The sequence below is a fragment of the Mercenaria mercenaria genome, chromosome 4 (assembly GCF_021730395.1).
Source record: "Mercenaria mercenaria strain notata chromosome 4, MADL_Memer_1, whole genome shotgun sequence".
Classification (NCBI taxonomy): domain Eukaryota; kingdom Metazoa; phylum Mollusca; class Bivalvia; order Venerida; family Veneridae; genus Mercenaria; species Mercenaria mercenaria.
In genome coordinates this window covers 70,024,125-70,043,541 of record NC_069364.1, presented here as the reverse complement: position 1 = coordinate 70,043,541, position 19,417 = coordinate 70,024,125, and the positions used below count along the sequence as shown (strand labels likewise).

The 19,417-nt window shown below is 34.9% G+C and overlaps 1 protein-coding gene across 1 annotated transcript in view; it reads left to right on the top strand.

Moving 5' to 3' along the window:
* LOC123552073 (sushi, von Willebrand factor type A, EGF and pentraxin domain-containing protein 1-like) overlaps positions 1–17,651 on the top strand; it is a 48,703-nt gene extending 31,052 nt beyond the window's left edge. The window contains exons 25-40 of the mRNA XM_053541624.1: positions 790–954; positions 2,083–2,313; positions 2,656–2,826; positions 4,569–4,793; positions 5,267–5,416; positions 5,649–5,873; positions 6,681–6,848; positions 7,430–7,657; positions 7,911–8,072; positions 8,556–8,759; positions 9,540–9,797; positions 11,079–11,273; positions 11,632–11,793; positions 12,855–12,881; positions 13,643–13,736; positions 14,087–17,651. Of these exons, the coding sequence (XP_053397599.1) occupies positions 790–954; positions 2,083–2,313; positions 2,656–2,826; positions 4,569–4,793; positions 5,267–5,416; positions 5,649–5,873; positions 6,681–6,848; positions 7,430–7,657; positions 7,911–8,072; positions 8,556–8,759; positions 9,540–9,797; positions 11,079–11,273; positions 11,632–11,793; positions 12,855–12,881; positions 13,643–13,736; positions 14,087–14,228 (2,807 nt within the window). The 3' untranslated portion in view covers positions 14,229–17,651. The remainder of the gene's footprint in view (positions 1–789; positions 955–2,082; positions 2,314–2,655; positions 2,827–4,568; positions 4,794–5,266; positions 5,417–5,648; positions 5,874–6,680; positions 6,849–7,429; positions 7,658–7,910; positions 8,073–8,555; positions 8,760–9,539; positions 9,798–11,078; positions 11,274–11,631; positions 11,794–12,854; positions 12,882–13,642; positions 13,737–14,086) is intronic.
* The last annotated feature ends 1,766 nt before the right edge of the window (positions 17,652–19,417 follow it).

The following is a 19,417-nucleotide window of genomic DNA, read 5'->3' as shown; positions in this document are numbered from 1 at the left end:
TTGCCAGGTCGGACCACTCTCGGCGCTTGAACGCCTCGTGTGATCCGTCCTAGCAAAATCCACTCCAGCCGAATACAAAAGGGTTATTATACAATAGTAAATAGATCTGGTATGATGTATTCGACTCGAGTGGATTTTGCCGAGGCGCACAGGTGCCGAGTGTGATCCGACCTTGCAAAATCCACGAGGGCCGGTTACAGAATCGCAGATCTAGCTACTGTTATAATGACCCTTTTATTTTATACTTCCACCTTTTTGTTTGTTGTTTATCAATGTTAAAATAGAACTGAGTGAAGTTTTTTTATGTTCGATATTTATATTTTGTCAGGTCATGCATATTGAAAGTAGTCCGGCAATATACAATACAAAAGGTAAAAAAAATACAGAATTTTTTTCTGCCTGTTCATATTTAGTTGTAAAATACATGCCGTAGTGTTGACAGAATGTATATAGATAAATAATAAAACCTTCTGTTATAATAATCCTATTATATTCACCTTTAAATAATACAAGAATGGCGACATTAATCGTTCTATCTTTTATTATCACTCTTTGCGGCAACGTTTCGGCCACTCTTGCTGTTCTTTCTGTTGAGTTGATGCAATTAACTCAGTATGAAAAATGAGTCTGTTACAGAGGATGGCTTTTGTATTATATGAAGAGGCATGTTTTATATAAAGGCGTTTGTAGTATAGTGTTATGAAGGTGTATATATTATCATATGTTAAGGATTTGTATTACGTAAAAATGTATTGTTTTGTTTCATATGAAAAGTATTGTAAACTTCAGATGTGCATCTGACTTCGTTGGCACTGTACAGTCACGTGCTGACGGATGCAGAAATAGCAAGCCACCGAACTTCCTGCGAATATGACATATCAGCAGCCGACTTTACCTCTGACGATTTTGTCAAGGCAAATGGTGGACTTTTAACTGAACCTTCTTCTTGTTTAGGTATGTATCTTTTTCTAATCTTCATCATCAAACGTCAAGAAGCGATTATCTCTCCTAGTGTTACATTAATCACCGACTTCGCAAATACCACCTGGTTATTAATGAAAAGAAATTCATTTTTCTTCATATTTTCAATTCCATTTTTTATAATTTAATTACATGTTTTACGTCGCCGGAGTGAAATAAAGTCATTTCGTAATTTTGCGTTGACGTTAAGTATAGGACATATTGGTAGAATTGACTTGAACTTGGTCTATAATAATTAAATGCGATTCAGCAGGAAAAGCTGACATGTAATAAAATGAATGTTATAAATGATTGAATCTTTTTTATTTTAAAAATACCCCGCTAGAATTGTATTTTGATAATCCTCTCAGCACATTCGGGATATTTTAGAATGATCTATGCTATTAATTTTATTAAATTATATTTATTTAGAGAAATTTGGAATAAATCTTGTTCCAGAAAAAATGTAGATGAAACAATAGGATATAAATATTCATATCCGCAATATCACTATATAATGTTTCCTATATTAAAGGGAAAGGCAACGTTGTTCATATAATAATTTCGTCAGCTGGGATTTCTCAAAGAAGTATAAATTTTTTATAGCTCTTTGGATTTCTTAAATCATTTAAAGAAGTGAAAAAAATTCAAAATCGGAGTAAAAATAAGAAAGTTATGAGCATTTAAATATTTGGTCAAATTGGCGGCCATTTTGTTTCAATGGCAAAAAAAAAAATTAAAAACAATGGCGGATTTATTAAATTTTTAGATTCAGATTTGAGCTGTATTTACTTATTTCTGTAAAATAATTTCTCTACATTTTCCAGTAATAATGAAAGAAATCGTCATGCTTTTATACTTTACACTCGAGATCTTAAGAAACATACGAAAATTAATCTATTTAAAAGGTTATTTGCTAAATAAAGAATTCAGCAGTGTGTAAATGACGTCATAAACAAACTAAATTAGCTGCCTCCATGATCAGCCATTTTCTCAAATTACAAACTGCTACATTTTTTTTAATAGTGATCCGATTTTAATTTTTTTTCAGCGTTATGAAAGGCTTGAGAATGACTTTCATATCGAATAAACTTATTATCATGTTTTCCTTGCCCTTTAAAGCGATTGACTACTGTGCTGATGATCCTTGTGGTTCACACTTGTGCACACCAACAACGTCAGGCTTCCTTTGCACGTGCGCTGGAGGTTTCCAGGGAACAACCTGTGAAATCGCACCTGACAATTGCAATCAGAATGAATGTCAAAATGGAGCAACGTGTGTCAGTAGCAGCAAAAATTACACCTGTGTATGCCCGCCTGGCTATCGAGGACATTTCTGTCAAAATCCGCCAAGTAAGTAATAAAGATTTGTCCATTTTTATATAGCAATATTACAACTTTTAAAATATTCGATCAACTATTGGAGACATCATACAACTAATGTCAAAGATAGGTGACATGCTTTTGATTCTTATCAAACTAGTTAGGAATACTGTCTTTAAATTTCGAATCAAATCTTTATTTACAAATAGGGGACCTTTTGCTCTAACCGTATTTAAATAGAATTTATATAATGTTTTAGAAGATGTTTACCTAATATTATATATAGTAATACATTATAATTTTATAGAAAAAGATACTAAGTATTGGCATGTAGGGTATGTAGAAAAAAAACCATTATAAATTGTGATTCAGTAAATGGTGGCTGGAGTTCTTGGTCAAGCTGGGGAGTGTGTAATGTAACTTGTGATGGAGGCGTCAGACAGAGGTCAAGGGCCTGTGATAACCCGAGTCCTGGGCAGTATGGATCACAGTGTGTTGGAGATATGATAGAAGAGTTACAATGCAACACCGAACCATGTAGCAGTAAGTTTGGAATACAGTGTGTAGATGTGATAGAAAAGTTACAATGCAACACAGAACCATGTAGCAGCAAGTATAGAACACAATGTGTAGATGCAATAGAGGAATTACAATGCCACACATAACCATGTAACGTTAAGTATGGAATACAGTGTGTTTGAGATATGATGGAAGAGTTACAGTGCCTCACAGAACCATGTAACAGTTAGTATAGATCAATGTCTGTATATATGATAGAACGAACACAATGCCACACAGAACCATGTAACAGTTAGTAAAGAACACAGTGTGTAGATACGATAGGAGAGTTACAATGCAACTCAGAACCATGTAACAGTTTATACTAACTGATCAAAGTCCGTAAATATGATAGGAGAGCTACAGTGCTTCACAAAACCATGTAACAGTTAGTATAGATCAGAGTCTGTAAATATGATAGAAGGAACACAATGCCACACAGAACCATTTAACAGTTAGTAAAGAACACAATGTGTAGATATGATAGAAAAGTAACAATGTAATACAGAACCATGTAACAGTTAGTATAGAGCACAATGTGTAGATATGATAGGAAAGTTACAGTGCAACACAGAACCATGTGACAGCTAGTATAGATCACAGGGTGTAGATATTATAGAAGGGACACATTGCAACACAAAACCATGTCACAATTAGTATAGAACACAACCTGTCGATATGATAGAGGAGTTACAACGCAACACAGAAACATGTAACAGTTAGTATAGATCACAGTGTGTAGATATGATAGGAAAGTTACAGTGCAACACAGAAGCATGTAACAGTTAGTATAGAACACAATGTGTAGATATGATAGAGGAGTAACAGTGTAACACAGAACCATGTAACAATTAGTATAGAACACAACCTGTCGATATGATAGAAGAGTTACAACGCAACACAGAAGCATGTAACAGTTAGTATAGATCACAGTGTGTAGATATGATAGGAAAGTTACAGTGCAAAACAGAAGCATGTAACAGTTAGTATAGAACACAATGTCTAGATATGATAGAGGAGTAAAAGTGCAACACAGAACCATGTAACAGTTAGTATAGAACAAAATATGTTGATGCGATAGAGGAGTTACAATGCAACACAGAATCATTTTTTAACATTAGTTTAGAACACAATTTTTAGATGCGATAGAGGAGTTACAATGCAACACAGAACCATGTAACAGTTAGTATAGATCACAGTAAGTAGAAATGATAGAAGGAACACAATGCAACACAGAACATGTAACAGTTAGTAAAGAACACAATGTGTAGATATGATAGAGGAGTTACAATACAACACAGAACCATGTAAAAATTGGTAAAGAACACAATGTGTAGATTGGTAGAATAGTTACAATGGAACACAAAACAATGTGGCCGTTAGTATGGAACACATTGCGTAGATGCAATTGAAGAGTTAAAATGTAACATAGAACCATGTAAAAGTTAGTACAGAACGCATTGCGTATATGTAATAGAAGTGTTACAATGCAACACAGAACCATGTAATCGGAAATAATAAGTATGGAATACAGTGTGTTGGAGATATCTTAAAAAAAATCTTTTCTGCATATTATAATAAAGAACCTACCAAGAGGACTATCATACGTTCTATTTAGACTATGTATTGAGGTTTAGCCAGCATTACGTCTTACCATGTAAATATACGAGCATTATATTAAGTGACGTATGACTGAAACCTGTAAAAGAAAATTCCTTGTATTACAGCAACAAGTCCGTGTTTAAGCAATCCATGTAGTGAACACAGGTGTTTGGAGACCCCAGATGGTTTTATATGTAAATGTAATTCCGGATACACTGGAGATCTGTGTCAGACTCAGATTGACCACTGTGAATCAAACCCGTGCCAAAACGAAGGCTCGTGCGAAAATGGTCTTGGCAACTTTACTTGTATTTGTCCAGAGAAGTTTGGCGGAGAGATATGCGATGAAGGTATTTATGCACATTACGTTTATCAAAATGAACCTTTAGTACCTTACTATTTACGATAAAAGGTTTACCTATGTTTTTGGTTATAGCAATGGTATTGTATCAAATTTATTTAGTTTCAATGTAATATTATTTATGGTTAATTTATGAAAACATTCTGTAATGATTTGGTTGGCATCTTTTCTGAACGCTCCTGACATTTTCATATAAAAAATATCAAATTAAAGTAATGACAAGTACAGAATTCGGTATCAAATAAAGGGGTTTTCAGCAGCATAAAGATTATTGTGAATGGAATACCTTAGGTTTTATGTTCTTCAGCGAAAAAAAACTCATAAATGGCTACTTTTCCGCAGGCTAGAAACAACGATCTGGAATTTATTTCAAATTTCTACAATAAATTTTCACTTAATTGTATGAAATACTATTTTCGCGTTTTCACGTGCCTAGTTTAATAAATTTCATTAACTTTTCAGCTGAGGACGGACCGTCCTACTGGACATCTTGGTCGCAATGTACGGTGACATGCAATGGTGGTGTTTCCAGCAGGACACGTGTCTGTTCACAGAATCACACTTGTTCTGACCAGTCAGAAACAAGATTATGCAATAATGTATCGTGCATAGGTATGACCCTGTTTTGGAAGAATAAAGCTTCTTTTTTCATTGATCACAAGGTCCCACGTTTCTGATACATTTTTTCGGTCTCAAATGAGCCAATATATTAACCAGTGTGATTTAAACAAAACGTTTGAAACGTTTGATATCCAAAAAAAAATCTGATCTATTTTTAGAAATATCAATTAAGCTTCATTAACATGAAGAATGTTTTAGTAGTGTCTAAACTTTTATTTTGCAGTTGACAATTGTCAGACAGCACCCTGCGGAACCAGTCAATGTATATCTAGTGAAGAAGGTTTTACCTGCGTATGTAATAATGGTTTTACTGGTAGTACATGTGATACGCACATAGATTTTTGTGAACAGAACAATTGTGAGAATGGGCAGTGTAACAATACAGAATCAGGATATACTTGTATCTGTGATGAGGGATACAATGGGGACCTCTGTAATATTCATCCGCGTATGTTTTTAATGTTTATTTTAAAAACTGTTTTTGCATTCTGAAAGACATGTTATTGCAATGAATAATAAAATCAATAAATTCAAATGACAATAAAATACATATTTTTTAATATTTTTAGATTTTATCTTAGGTAAAAAGTCAAAATTTGTTGTTGTTTATTTGCATAAACATTATCTGTAGTTTTAAGTGGCCTGGTTAAAATTATATTTAAGACAGAGATAAGCTGGGAGGGCAGTTATTTGGTAGTGTTTTATTATAGTTTATCCCTTCATTCTAACACGACCAGCCAATAACCTACATACATGTAGAGCAAAATCTATTTAGGGTTATTCTGCAATAAACCACTCGCTTGCAATGACGTCATCCGATCCAAGTATGTAGCACGGTCGTAAAAAGTAGTTACTATTTTTTCTAACACTGTTGATATTAGTATGTCGTGTAAGAATCGAAATAACAAGTTCCCAATTGTGATTTATCGTATATTATTCTACGATAAACCACTCTTTGGAACTTATTATTTCTTAAATAGTTGTCGGTACAAAAGTGTGCAAAATTTACCGGAATTCAGAAAAAAATGTCATTTGTAAGTAATTGTGAAAAAATAAATTTAAAGCGATTCAATGCATTTTAAAGCAGTAATTATTTACATGTATTAAAATACGTGAATAGTCTGAAAAATATGTATGTGAATCACACAGTAAAAACAGGGCATAAGCTTCATAGTAGCTTACAGTTTCAATAGCGTGATGTGGTATAACTTTTAAAGAATAAAACCTAAAGTCATATAATTATTAATTACAACAGAAGATGGAGGGTGGGGACTGTGGGCCTTGTGGAGTGACTGTAGTGCAATATGTGGATCTGGACAGAGACAGAGAAACAGAACATGTGATAATCCGCCGCCGTCACCTGGCGGTAAAACATGCGATGGGAATGTTGAGGAAACAGAGATGTGTCATGCAGAATGTTATGGTAATTATTTTTGATTTTTGTTTTGTTTTGTTGGGGTTAACATCGGGGTTAACATCACATCAACACAATTAAAGGTAATTTAGCGACTTCCCAGCTTTTGATGGTGGAGAAAGTTGGTGGAGAAAGACTCTTGGTGCCCTTCCATGCATTATTTCATCTCGGGCGGGCACCTGGATAAAACCACCGTCCTTCCGTTTACCAGCTGGATGGCTTCCTTACATGAAGAATTCAACGTCCCTAGTGAGGCTGGAACCCACATCGGTAAGGGGCAAGTGATTTGTAGTCAGCGAAATTAACCACCCGGCCACAGAGGCCCCATTCTTTTACTCAATTTTTTTGTAGTTTTTTTTCAGCATACTTTCAGTAATATCAAGTGTCTGGTAAGGTTAAACTATTTTTCTCGATTACAATCGATTTACAAGTACAAGCTATGCCTGCAGAGCCTATTGTAATTTTATTATTCCTTATAAACTGGATGATAATAATGGCTCAAGTAACAACAGACGTAGGAAATATATGATTGAAAAACTACTACATTTGTATAGAAAAGAAAATGAAATATTTCTGTTATTTTCCAACAGATGCATGTTTGTCTAATCCATGCGGTACCGAACACAGTTGTACAACCAATGGTACAGGGTATAAATGCAGTTGTGAAGACAGTTACACTGGTTCCCGCTGCACTATACCGCCTGACAATTGTCTTCCGAACCCCTGTGAAAACTCTGCAGAATGTGTCAGCGCAGCAGACGGGTTCACCTGTACGTGTGTTGATGGCTACAGTGGTACTACTTGTGGAATTGAACCAGGTAGTTTAAAACTTAGCTTGTTTTTATATCATCTTTAAATATTGGAAGTGAAAATGAGGTTATTTACCACTAGTTTGCTGATTTGAATGTGGAAAGTAAAACAGATAAAAACAAACATCACGTGCTATCAGAACAACTAAATAATTGAGCGATCATATTAGATCAAATATATTTATCAATTTAGTTAAAGAGAAAGTCAATAATAAACGGAATAATAAAACTATAACGTTATAATTTTGATATCCGAATACAGACGAGAGTGTATGGGGAGCCTGGTCGGGTTGGGACTCCTGCAGTGCAACCTGTGGTGGAGGAAAACAGGCACGCCAACGAGAATGTACACTGGGAACTAAAGGAGAAAACTGTGCTGGAAACCAAAAGGAAGAGAGGGAGTGTGGAGAAAATTCATGCCCATGTAAGGATAAAAATTTGATAGTAGTAAAGCAAAGCTGTCTGTCAGGAAGGTGTCCAACTATATGTAATGTATGCAAGTATGTTATAAGAGTAATATTGCTGTTAAAAACCTTTCCAATTATTTTTCTATAGTAGAATAAAGAAATACTAGAACGGCAAGAAAAGGTGATTTGAATTTAAATACGAATATTTTCTTTTATCTTATATTGAATATACTTGAATGCATACAAATTTAAAGGTTTAATCAAATTAATAAAAACAACCTAAACTGTTACAATGAGTGAACGAAATATTACGAGGTCAGTGGTGTACGAAAATGCTGCTACAACCGGAAATAGCATTTTCTGTTGCATGACGTCTGCCGCTTAAATTATCTTTGTGATTCAGACAGGCACCAGAAGTGGAATTGTCAGTGTAATTATATTTGTATCATTATTGCATAGCCTTATAATCTACAGCGTAAAGTTTTCCTTTGCCTCAGCAGCTTGTCCCTCGTTAAGTAGGCGTTATGGTATGATAAAAAGTTGTAACAGTAGTGAAGATGTTATTACATGTACAATGAAATGTCTTCCGGGATATTACCCGCCGAACAGTACATACAGCGCAGACACTTGGGCAATTGTCTATCAATGCGGACCGTTCTCTAGCTACCAGTGGAATCTAACCGACGAAAAGCCGTCCTGTTCCAGTAAGAAAGCTTACATTATTCTAAGTTATCATTTGTCAAGAAACAAAACATGCTTCCATTAAAACCGCCTTTATTGATCCTTGTCAACACAGTGACCATTATCCTCAGTTCAAAGTTAGCATTTTGTCTCTTCTTATATGATTCAGAGTGCTGTATAGGCGCCTGTTGCCGTTCCTGGTTGACTTCTGTTCCTTGTTTTTTTTCTCTATGTGATGAAGATAATAGAATTTTTTTAATTAAAAGCATGTCCAGTATATATTGTATTAGAGTTTCCATTGACGACACAATATAATAGAGTTATTATAACAGTAGTTTGATCTTGGATGCTGTATTCGGCTCGAGTGGATTTTGCCATCTCACGAGGCACGCATGCGCCTAGTGTGATCCGTTCTTGCAAAATCCACGAGAGCCGAATACAAAATCCAAGATCGAGCTTCTGTTGTAATGTCTCATTTATTATATACCTCCATAGTTTGTTTATTTGTAATCGAACGAAATCTTAAATGTTTGTTGATGTTAAAATGAAATGAGTGATGTTTTTGTGTGCGCTATTTATATAACTGTGTCAGCGCAGGCATATTAACGAAAGTAGTCCGGCAACATACAATACAGGAGGTACAATACGGGTTTTTGGAAGGTACAATACGGGATTTTTAGCCTGTTCGTATGTCCTTGTGAAATGCAAGCTGTTTTTTGACAGAATTTATATAGGTATATAATAAACATTTATATAAAGATATATTGATATATACATGGAATATCCTTTCTTTTATGTAACAGAAGGGTCAGGCCGACCCTCATTTCTTAATGCACGAGCAACATTGCCAGTTTCTCCGGCATTCTCTTGTGGCAAGGCTTTCCAAATTGAAGATCGTATGAGTAGTATTGTGTCTGGCAATGTATGTAGAGGCGGAACAAGCTGTCGAAAGTCGGTGTCTGTGACTAAGTGCCGCAACAGAAAAAGGCGCCAAACTGATACAGACGAGAGCGAGATTACGTTCACGTTTACGTTTGACTTCGGAAACGATACAGAGACTGGTAAGTATTGATAGAATCAGACAGAAAGTTCAAATACTGTTTCTGTACCTTATAAAACGAAGTTAATGAGTGAGTATATGATTTTGATTGGTCATCTCCATTTCAGAAACGTATCTTCGCGTTTTCCTACATATGTTTCAAATGAAACGTTATACACATAGAATTAGATCTACCATCACTCCTAGATGTCTGAAACATGTTATTATTCTAGTCATCGCTTTGCAGGGTTATACTCCTTCAAGTGGTTTTATTGGTACATGACAGTTTGTGACTTGAACTTCCTTGCGATCCCAGTTTATACACGTGATCGCCATGAACTGTAAATGATCGTGACATTATATTTTTCTGGGCTGTAAACGGCTGTTAATTTTATATTTTATGAAACGTGCGCCTTATCAAAGTATGTCCTTCCTTGAATAAGCCATATGTTATTGTTTTGTGATTGTAACACGATCAAACATTATTCCGTTGCGCATGTAATACCACCGGAAGTATGAGCGTCACTATAAGCCTAACTATAGTAAAGGAACCAGCGTATGAGCCATCTGGTCTAGTCGCGTAATGGCGGACAGGTTTTTAAACACTTAGTTTTCACTTAGCATGGCCACAGAGGTCTAAATTAAAGCTGGTTTCTGTTTAAATTTCATTGTGGATGTATTTTTGACAGTTTGGTCTTGTATTTGATGAAGTGAAACTCAGTTTTAGTATGAGAAGTATTTCCAGGTCACAGCAGTGTGATTTTTATGTAAAACAGTCAGTTTTATATAGAATATACATGTATATGGAATACTATTTACCGGTGTGTGACCTATAATAACATGAGCGTATTGCAGCGTCATTTCATCATTATACATGTTTTAGTCAGTACAATATCCGGCTTCTCAATATTATATAGCCGACGAGAAGTAATCTGTATAAGTTATAACAATTTTACATGCAGAAGGTTCATTAAAGCGCTTTCTTGGTACCGGTTTCCGTACATTACAGTTTGGAGGGGCAGATATAAGGGTTCGGGAGTGCCGAAGAAATGTCCAAAATAATATAATGCATTTGTCGTTTCATACGTCTTCCAGCATAGTTTTGGAAAATAATATCAACATGGTCTTCCGTGAAGCTTTTGCATATAGTATGCTTACTATTGCTATTATAAACAAAACCTTGAAACCACACAATCGTTTTGTAATAAGCTGTGTTTTTTTCAGAATGAAAATAAATAACGTCAGGACGGGACAGCGTGTTTAGTTGTATTACCCGATCAAAATTATATTTTTTCTGAAACAGGTAATAGCACTGATATGGATGTATACTGGGACACTGTGGAAGAAGAATTATCACCTATTACAACAAACGGGAGAGACTGGTTGTCAGTGGAGATAGATGGTGTTACATATGTTGCTGATTCAAGCAACGTTTCCAAAGAAGCAAGTGTTGAGTGTAGCAATGGGTATTTTCTGCAAGACGAGTATGACATCTGTGGTACGTTGTGTTGACTTTCTAGACCATGGTCGACGTCTTAACTTTTAGTACTTAAAAAAAAAAAACAAAAAAAAACGGCAGCTTCCTATTTGACTAATATTTTACAAAATACCAGTGAGCACCTTAGCACGCAAAGGAGTGTTTGTTCAAACTAGTTACATAACATATTTACCTTGCATTGTTGTCAGTGTGTAACCTTTACCTGCACAAAAAAGTAAATGCGTTGGCATTCTATCTGAACAAACTTTGACAATGGACACTGTTATTTGGTTCTTTTCTTTTCGGATGAGAACCTATAGGCCCCTACTTTCATAATGTATTTGTATATAATAAAGCTGATATTTATACATGTATTCAGTTGGCTGTTCCCCGGGAACGATGTACCACTCTGGACTCGGTTACTGTGTATCATGTCCGTTAGGAACGTATCAAGAACTGGCAGCACAGTACGCCTGTGTAAGCTGTCCTGATGGATACACCACAAATATCACTGGCAGCTACGACCAGAACGACTGCTACTGTAAGTATTCACAATGCCTTTAATGAAAATGACTTACGACTACATTACAAATATAAATGTTGTTCTCTTGTTTTTGGATTTGACCTTTTAGATGAGAATATCCCGATTCACTGTATATTTTGTATGGAAAGAAAATAAAATCTGGAGCTGTATTTTTATCGGAAGGCGAAATACAATTGAATTGAGCCCGGTTCATTGATTTACAAGAAGTCTCAATGTGTTTATACCCGTATAAACGCACAAAAATGGCCTTTAATTCTTCAATATTCCATTTTACATAGTAAAACATTTTATTTTCTGGATATTTCGACTCATCGCACAGTTTTCTTCAGCGAAGTGCTGTGTAAGTGCGAATTATTTTATGCCGAAGACAAATGCTTGTTCTGAGTAAATGGAATATTCTCATCGTGTAAATCTACCGGCATGACTGGGTAACAAGCATGGAAGTGTTACTGAAGGGTAGAGAATAGTTAAAAAGTCTTTCGAAGGATAACGTTCAGTTTCTGTTTCTTTTGTGTAATATCAAATAATTGAATGCAGCTCACTCCAGTAACCTGATTAAGGTTGAAAATCGGTTCTTCATTATTTATTTGTATACAACCTAAGTGTTTGATTTTAAGGTGGACGTGTTCTTAAAACGCTGCATATTTATTACTAATTTAGAATGTTGTCCTCGTTTTCAAAATATATTTAGAAAGTTCTGTTACATGTAAAAGTGGGATAGGCGTCAAATACAACCCGTCTTTATCGGCGGTTAATCAGGATAATATGAGATGATTCATTATAACAGCTTCCATGATAGTTATTGTTAGAAGTATTAAATGTTCAATATCCGATTAATACCGTGCCCGTAAAGTGACATGTGAATTCTTTTTATTTCGTTTTTACGAAAAAAGATTTTGTTTTTACTAAATAACATTTCGTTTTTACGAAATAAGATTTCGTAAAAACGAATTATTATTTCGTAAAAACGAAATAAAAAAAAGTTTCACATGTCACTTTACGGGCACCGTAGATTAAACATAAAATCAAATAAAAAAATATTGTGTGTATAATTTCAGATTCAGAAGTGGACGAAGCTAAGAAAGGTACGAACAACTAATTTTTGTTATAGTGAACACTAAATTGTACCACACATACCGATTTAAATTATAAATAGACTAGCTATCATATTAAATTGCAGGTTTGTATACTCTCAGATAATCAAACGAATCGCAACTATCTGAACGGTGATATTTTATATCGCACATAGTCTTTGATACTTGCAAGAGTGATGAATAAATTGCGCACCGCGGCCGAGGTTCGAACCTTAAACATTTCACTGTGATTAGAGCTTTAGAGGATGTCAACTGAAATTATTGTATAACTCCATTTATCATCATACACCCTCTTTCAAAACACAAAAGAATTGGTGTTAATCACTCCACAAGTAGCCAATGGTAGTGGCCATCTGTTGGTGAAATTTTCGAACACCTAAACGGCATCTTTAAACTGAAGCTGATTTTTATGACTGAGGATTGTTTCCCATAGCGATAGTTTTATTATTGTAATAAATAACAAAAAACAGAAAAAAAGACAGTTCAATACGCGGGTAACTTTCTGTCTATCCGCGTTGCTTCTTATCTCTCTAGCCATGTTACTTTCTATCCAACCGTGTTACTTTCTACCTATCCTTGTTTCTTTCTATCTATCCTTGTTTCTTTTCTATCTATCCGTGGCAGTAGTTTTATTTTAGGTATTAACCACTCTTTAAGCCATAACTGCCGCTTCAGTCAATCCGTACAAATACATGAAAAGAATAAACAAGCTATCAATTAAAGATTCCATGTAAATGTATTTTTGTTTATAGATGACAACAGTGTTATCATTGGTGCAGCTGTAGGATTATGTGCCGCTGTTCTCGTTGCTGCAGTAATTGCAGCAGTAGCTTTCAAGGCATCAAGGTACGATGATAATGACATACTATTGAACTTTATAAATCTTAGTCTATCATACTGTAAATAGATTTATTAGCAATATATGCCAACCAAGAACATAATATATGAAACATGCATTTTAACAATAGATATGCTGACATTAAATATTTAAACTTACACATGCCATTATTTTGATGAAAAGTGATACATTTCTGTCCAAACAAAACTACGTTTTAGAGTCATGTTAGCTTGTCTGTCCGTCAGTGCATGTAGCTGTTGTAAGTGTTTGATATTTTTTTATTCAACGTAACTGCCATCGGCTGAGGCGGAACTGTCTATTATTAATATTGTATAAAGCGAACAATTTACATTTACAGAGCTCATACGAGGAACAAAATCAAAATGTCAAGGGAAGATCTGAATGATGGAGACGGTGAACAAAAAGACAGAAGACCGATGACGTCACGCAGTATTGTCAGTACATCACATATACCTATGCATATAGAAGATCTCGATTAAACAAATTAAGCGAAATTACTAGATATATTAATAAATTGTTGTTTATTCCTATTGAGATTTTTATGTGACCAATGTTACACAGACTTTTACCTCAGAATAGATTTTAAAACCGCATTTAACAGTTTACATACCCGAACTGCGTTGGGAATTTTAGATTTGTTAATTGTGATTTTACATATATCTGTGATATACAACTGTTACATATTTGCTGAAAGTTTTTCTCAGTTACGCCAATATTTGCTTGAAGTCTATGTTCCGTTGTACAAATAAAACAGCTCTTTCATGTGAAAATTATTGAATGTATTGTATCTCTTAGTATAAATTTAAGGTAGTTCTGTACGTTCGGTAAATCGGAAGTATTGGCGTAACGCCGTCATTTATCCGGATACCGTACAATAAAGCCCACACCCGGTACCATACAGAAATGAAAATGTACATAAATTAATGGCAACCGATTAGTAAATCTATTTAAACAGCAATGTTGCTATTTTTATTGAGTTAAAATATGATTCCAAAAGATTTGACACGTAAAATAATCCCAAATAATGTCTAAAAGTCAGTGTGTAATATGGAGATGTCTTTAACCAAGGGCAAATATTTCAAAAACAAACACGCGGACCAATATTATTTATTTAACCATGTTATAGACCGTGTGTTTATTTGCGGATGTGAGAAATTTGATTAAAATACAGTCGAATACCGTTACCTCGATATTCAAGGGACTGTAAAAACAGCATCGACGTATCCGAAGTTCGACGTAACGATATCGACTGTCTGGGACTACCTTGTACTTGTGTCGTACGTCTATATTGTCATTATATACAATGCGTTTTTCAGAGGGTTTGAAAGGGGAAATAAATGATATAAAACGTAAATACGATTTAATTTTGTTAACAAATAAAACATAATAATTAAATAGTACATACATGTACATACATACAACTTTTTAATTATTCAAACTATACGTGTAAACATTAGCATTTTTATTCCTTCGCTAAACAAGTCTAAATGCAGCGGTAATTTCCTAGTTGAGTAGTCATTTTGACTGTGTTTCGATAACGAAAATTTGCCTGTTAAATACGCATATTGTTACTCAATCCTAAATGGCAGAATTTTACTCCGTCAAACAGAAAAAATATTTCATCCAAATTAGTTGTTATATTGGAAAACAGCTTGCTTGCTTACACGCTATTTTATAAGACTAGTTATTTGGAATTAAATGCAAACTTTATGGCATTTAAATTGGATTAAAGATTAAATATCAAACAAAATAAACACACAAACTAGCTTGATTATGATTAATACATCGCCGAACAACAATAGGTTGATTTTCACACCTTACAAATAACATGGATATTGTTTGACAAGCTGTAATATCGACGAAACCAGGTGTAAAAGCAGTACAGGTAAGGTGACGGGACTGAAAAATCTCATCGAGCTAAACATAATATCGAGCTAACCATATCGAGGTAATGATACATAATTACATTAAAATATAAAGGGAAAAATCGGGACCGACTAAAACACATCGTGCTAACCGGAGTATCGAGCAAACCGATATCGAGGTAACGATATTCAACTGTAATTGTAAAAAGAATACTATTGGACAAAATGTTATCCAAATTGTGATTTACCCACAAACATCCATTATGAAAACTCGTACGATATCCAAATTTTTCAAATCAGTTTAGCAAAATTTCAAACACACGACCTTATCTTTTATATTTGCCGAATTTTCTAAGCATATACTGAAGTTTAAAGAAATCAAGGTTAAATCAAATTCTACAATGTAGAATTTTTTGGACCCGAACGTGCAGAACTACCTTAAGTAATTACAAAACATATTACGAAAATACATGTTAGCTGTGTCCAGAAATTTGTTTAACTTATATCTATTAACCTATAAACATATACATTTGTATGATGTTTATCTACAGCACAATAATTGTCATTTGTTTTTAAAACCATTTCTTAAGGCGTGTTTTTAACGCGTATTTTCAAATTCCTGTATCTCAAAGTAATTTGGTTAGATTATGAAAGGTTATTGTCCTCGGAGGAAAATAGGGGGACACAGAAATAGGCTGAGTCCTTCCGTCCTTCACACTTGAAATAACTACCACAATGAGACGGTGTGTCATGAGCAAGACCCCGATTCCTAACTTTAAGGTCAAGGTCACACTTAGAGGTCAAAGGTTAACAGGGTCTTTTCCGTGTCAGGTCCATAACTCTGCCATGCGGCCGGTCCGTCCGGCGTCCGTCCATCGTCCGTACCTACTTTCCTGTAAACAACATCTGCTCTTTAACCACTAGGCCAATTTTGATGAAACTTCATAGGGATGTTCCTTGAATGCTCTTCTTTAAATATTTCAAAAAATTGAATTTCTTACTGAACTCTGCCTCGGCCAAAACCACAGGTCCTAGGGCTTTGATATTTGGTATGTAGCATCATCTAGTGGCCAACTAACAAGATTGTTCAGAATATCCCCTTAGGGTCAAATATGACCCTCCCTAGGGGTCACATGGTTTATATAGATATAGGTTAAACTTTGAAAATCTTCTTGTCCAAAACCACATGGCCTATAGCTTTGATATTTGGTATGTAGCATCATCTAGTTGTCCTCTACCAAAATTATTCAAATTATTTCCCTAGGGTTAAATATGGTCCCGCCCCGGGGTTCACATCGTTTATATAGACATTTATAAGGAAAAACTTTGAAAATCTTCTTGTCCAAAACCACATGGCCTAGGGCTTTGATATTTGTTATGTAGCATTACATAGTAGGCCTCGACCAAAAGTGTTCAAATAATATCACTAGGGTCAAGTCTGGCCCCGCCACGGGGGTCACATGGTCTATAAAGACTTACATGGGGAAAAACTTTGAAAACCTTCTTGTTCAAAACCACAGGGCTTATGGCTTTGATATTTGGTATGTAGTATCATCGTGTAGTCCTCTACCAAGATCGTTCAAATTATCTCTCTAGGGTAAAATATAGCTTCGCCCCTGGGTTCACATGGTTTATATTAACATTTATGGGGAAAAACTTTGAAAATCTTCTTGTACAAAACCACATGGCCTAGTAATGATAGGGGAAAAACTTTGAAAATCTTCTTGTACAAAACCACATGGCCTAGTAATAATAGTCTTTTGGTTAATAAGAACATTCACTTTACAAATAACGTTTACATAGATCACAAGTTTTTAACAACTTTTATAGTTATTTCATATTTTCTTGATATGTGGACAATTTGGCATTTCATTTTTTTATAGTAATTGAATTACGTTTTTGTTACCAACGTTACCTCAGTTTAAAGTATGTATTTATTGGTTGATTTTTCTTGTTGTAGTTATGCAGTCAGATTCTCGTATTATTTAGGGATATTGTTATGAAGTAACGTTTATAAAATAAATTTTACAGCTCATAGTCTGTTGTTTTCTAAAGTTTTATCTGAACATAATGTTGTATGGTCAGGTGTTGCAATCGTTGTCCATTCATCGTTGTTTTTCTGTAGAACAGCACAACCCCTGTAAAACCTGCTCACAAGTGGATGCGTAAAAACAATCCTTGGAATTGTCGGTAGCAGAAATAACAACGATCAATTGTGCACAGCACTTCATTCTTCATACAAACCATGTTCAGAATAACAGGAAATTGTAAAGAAGGGTAATTACCATCAGGGAAATTTCTCACATTTGAAATGGTTACAAACGGATTATATGAGCCGTGCCATGAGAAAACCAACATAGTGGCTTTGCGACCAGCATGGATCCAGACCAGCCTGCGCATCCGCGCACTCTGGTCAGGATCCATGCTGTTCGCTAACAGTTTCTCTAATTGCAATAGACTTTGAAAGCGAACAGCATGGATCCTGACCAGACCGTGCGGATGCGCAGGCTGGTCTGGATCCATGCTGGTCGCAAAGCCACTATATTGGTTTTCTCATGACACGGCTCATATACAAAAAGTGCTAATGTAGAATATATAAAAAGAAAGTTGAACTGTACTCAATGACTGCAAAGGTCAGAGCAACAATTAAATTACAATTAATGACCCGCCAAAACAAGAGACAAGAGGATTATGACGACCCTGTATTGCTGATGTGCGCAGGCAACCTAAGATATCGCACAGTATTATGGCATTTTGAAATGTAAACAATCAAAAGAATAACATGAATATTAGACCTTACACAACGTTTTCGATGCAAACACTAATTTCTCGTTGGACTTTCGGGAACGCGCTCCATTTCGGAATTTTTCGTCGTAAGTTCGAATTCCAGACTTGTACAATTATTTTCTTTTAAACTTTATTTAATTTCTTATCTTTCAGTAAGGTTCGAGAAGAAACTCAAGTTAGTATTTACTTTTCCACTAACTGAAATATGTCATTATCAACGGAAAAGAAACGCACATGATTAGGCCTATGTTAAAATACACATCTCCTTAAACATGACGTAATGTTTGGGAAGCTCTTCTGTTATATTGTAAAGCACAACGGATTAGTTTTATAAATTCTTTGATAATCTTATTTATTTTTTGCTTATAACTGCATTGCCCGGCCATAATTTCAGTATTGAGTAATTCAAAGATACTGCATATTTCATACGAAAATAACACCCGTTATTTATAATGTAAACAACAGGAATATATATTTTGTCACTTATTACAAACATGATGAAAAAAGAATGTTGAGCTACATGTATCATTTATGGTCACACAGAATGACGAACGTCAAGTAAAGAGCGGTCACATTTTGATATCCTTTTATCGTCATGTTTAAAAATAACATAACTTGTGGATACATTATTATCATTTTGTTGTTGTTGGGCTTAACATCGCACCGACACAATTATAGGCCATATCGCGACTTTCCAGCTTTGATGATGGAGGCAGACCCCAGGTGCCCCTCCATGCATTATTGCATCACGGGTATAATCACCGACCTTCCGTAAGCCAGCTGGATGGTTTCCTCTCATGAAGAATTCAACGCCCCGAGTGAGGCTCGAACTTAATTGGTGAGGGGCAAGTGATTTGAAGTCAACGACCTTTATGTACATATAATATGCAAATTTATTAGCTTTCATTTTTTTTGTATGAAAAAAACTAATTTTGATAATTTGTATAAAAAAGCTATAAAAAATACATGACCGTTTCGTAAAGTTCTCTATTGGTAGCATGAATGAATGAAGTGAT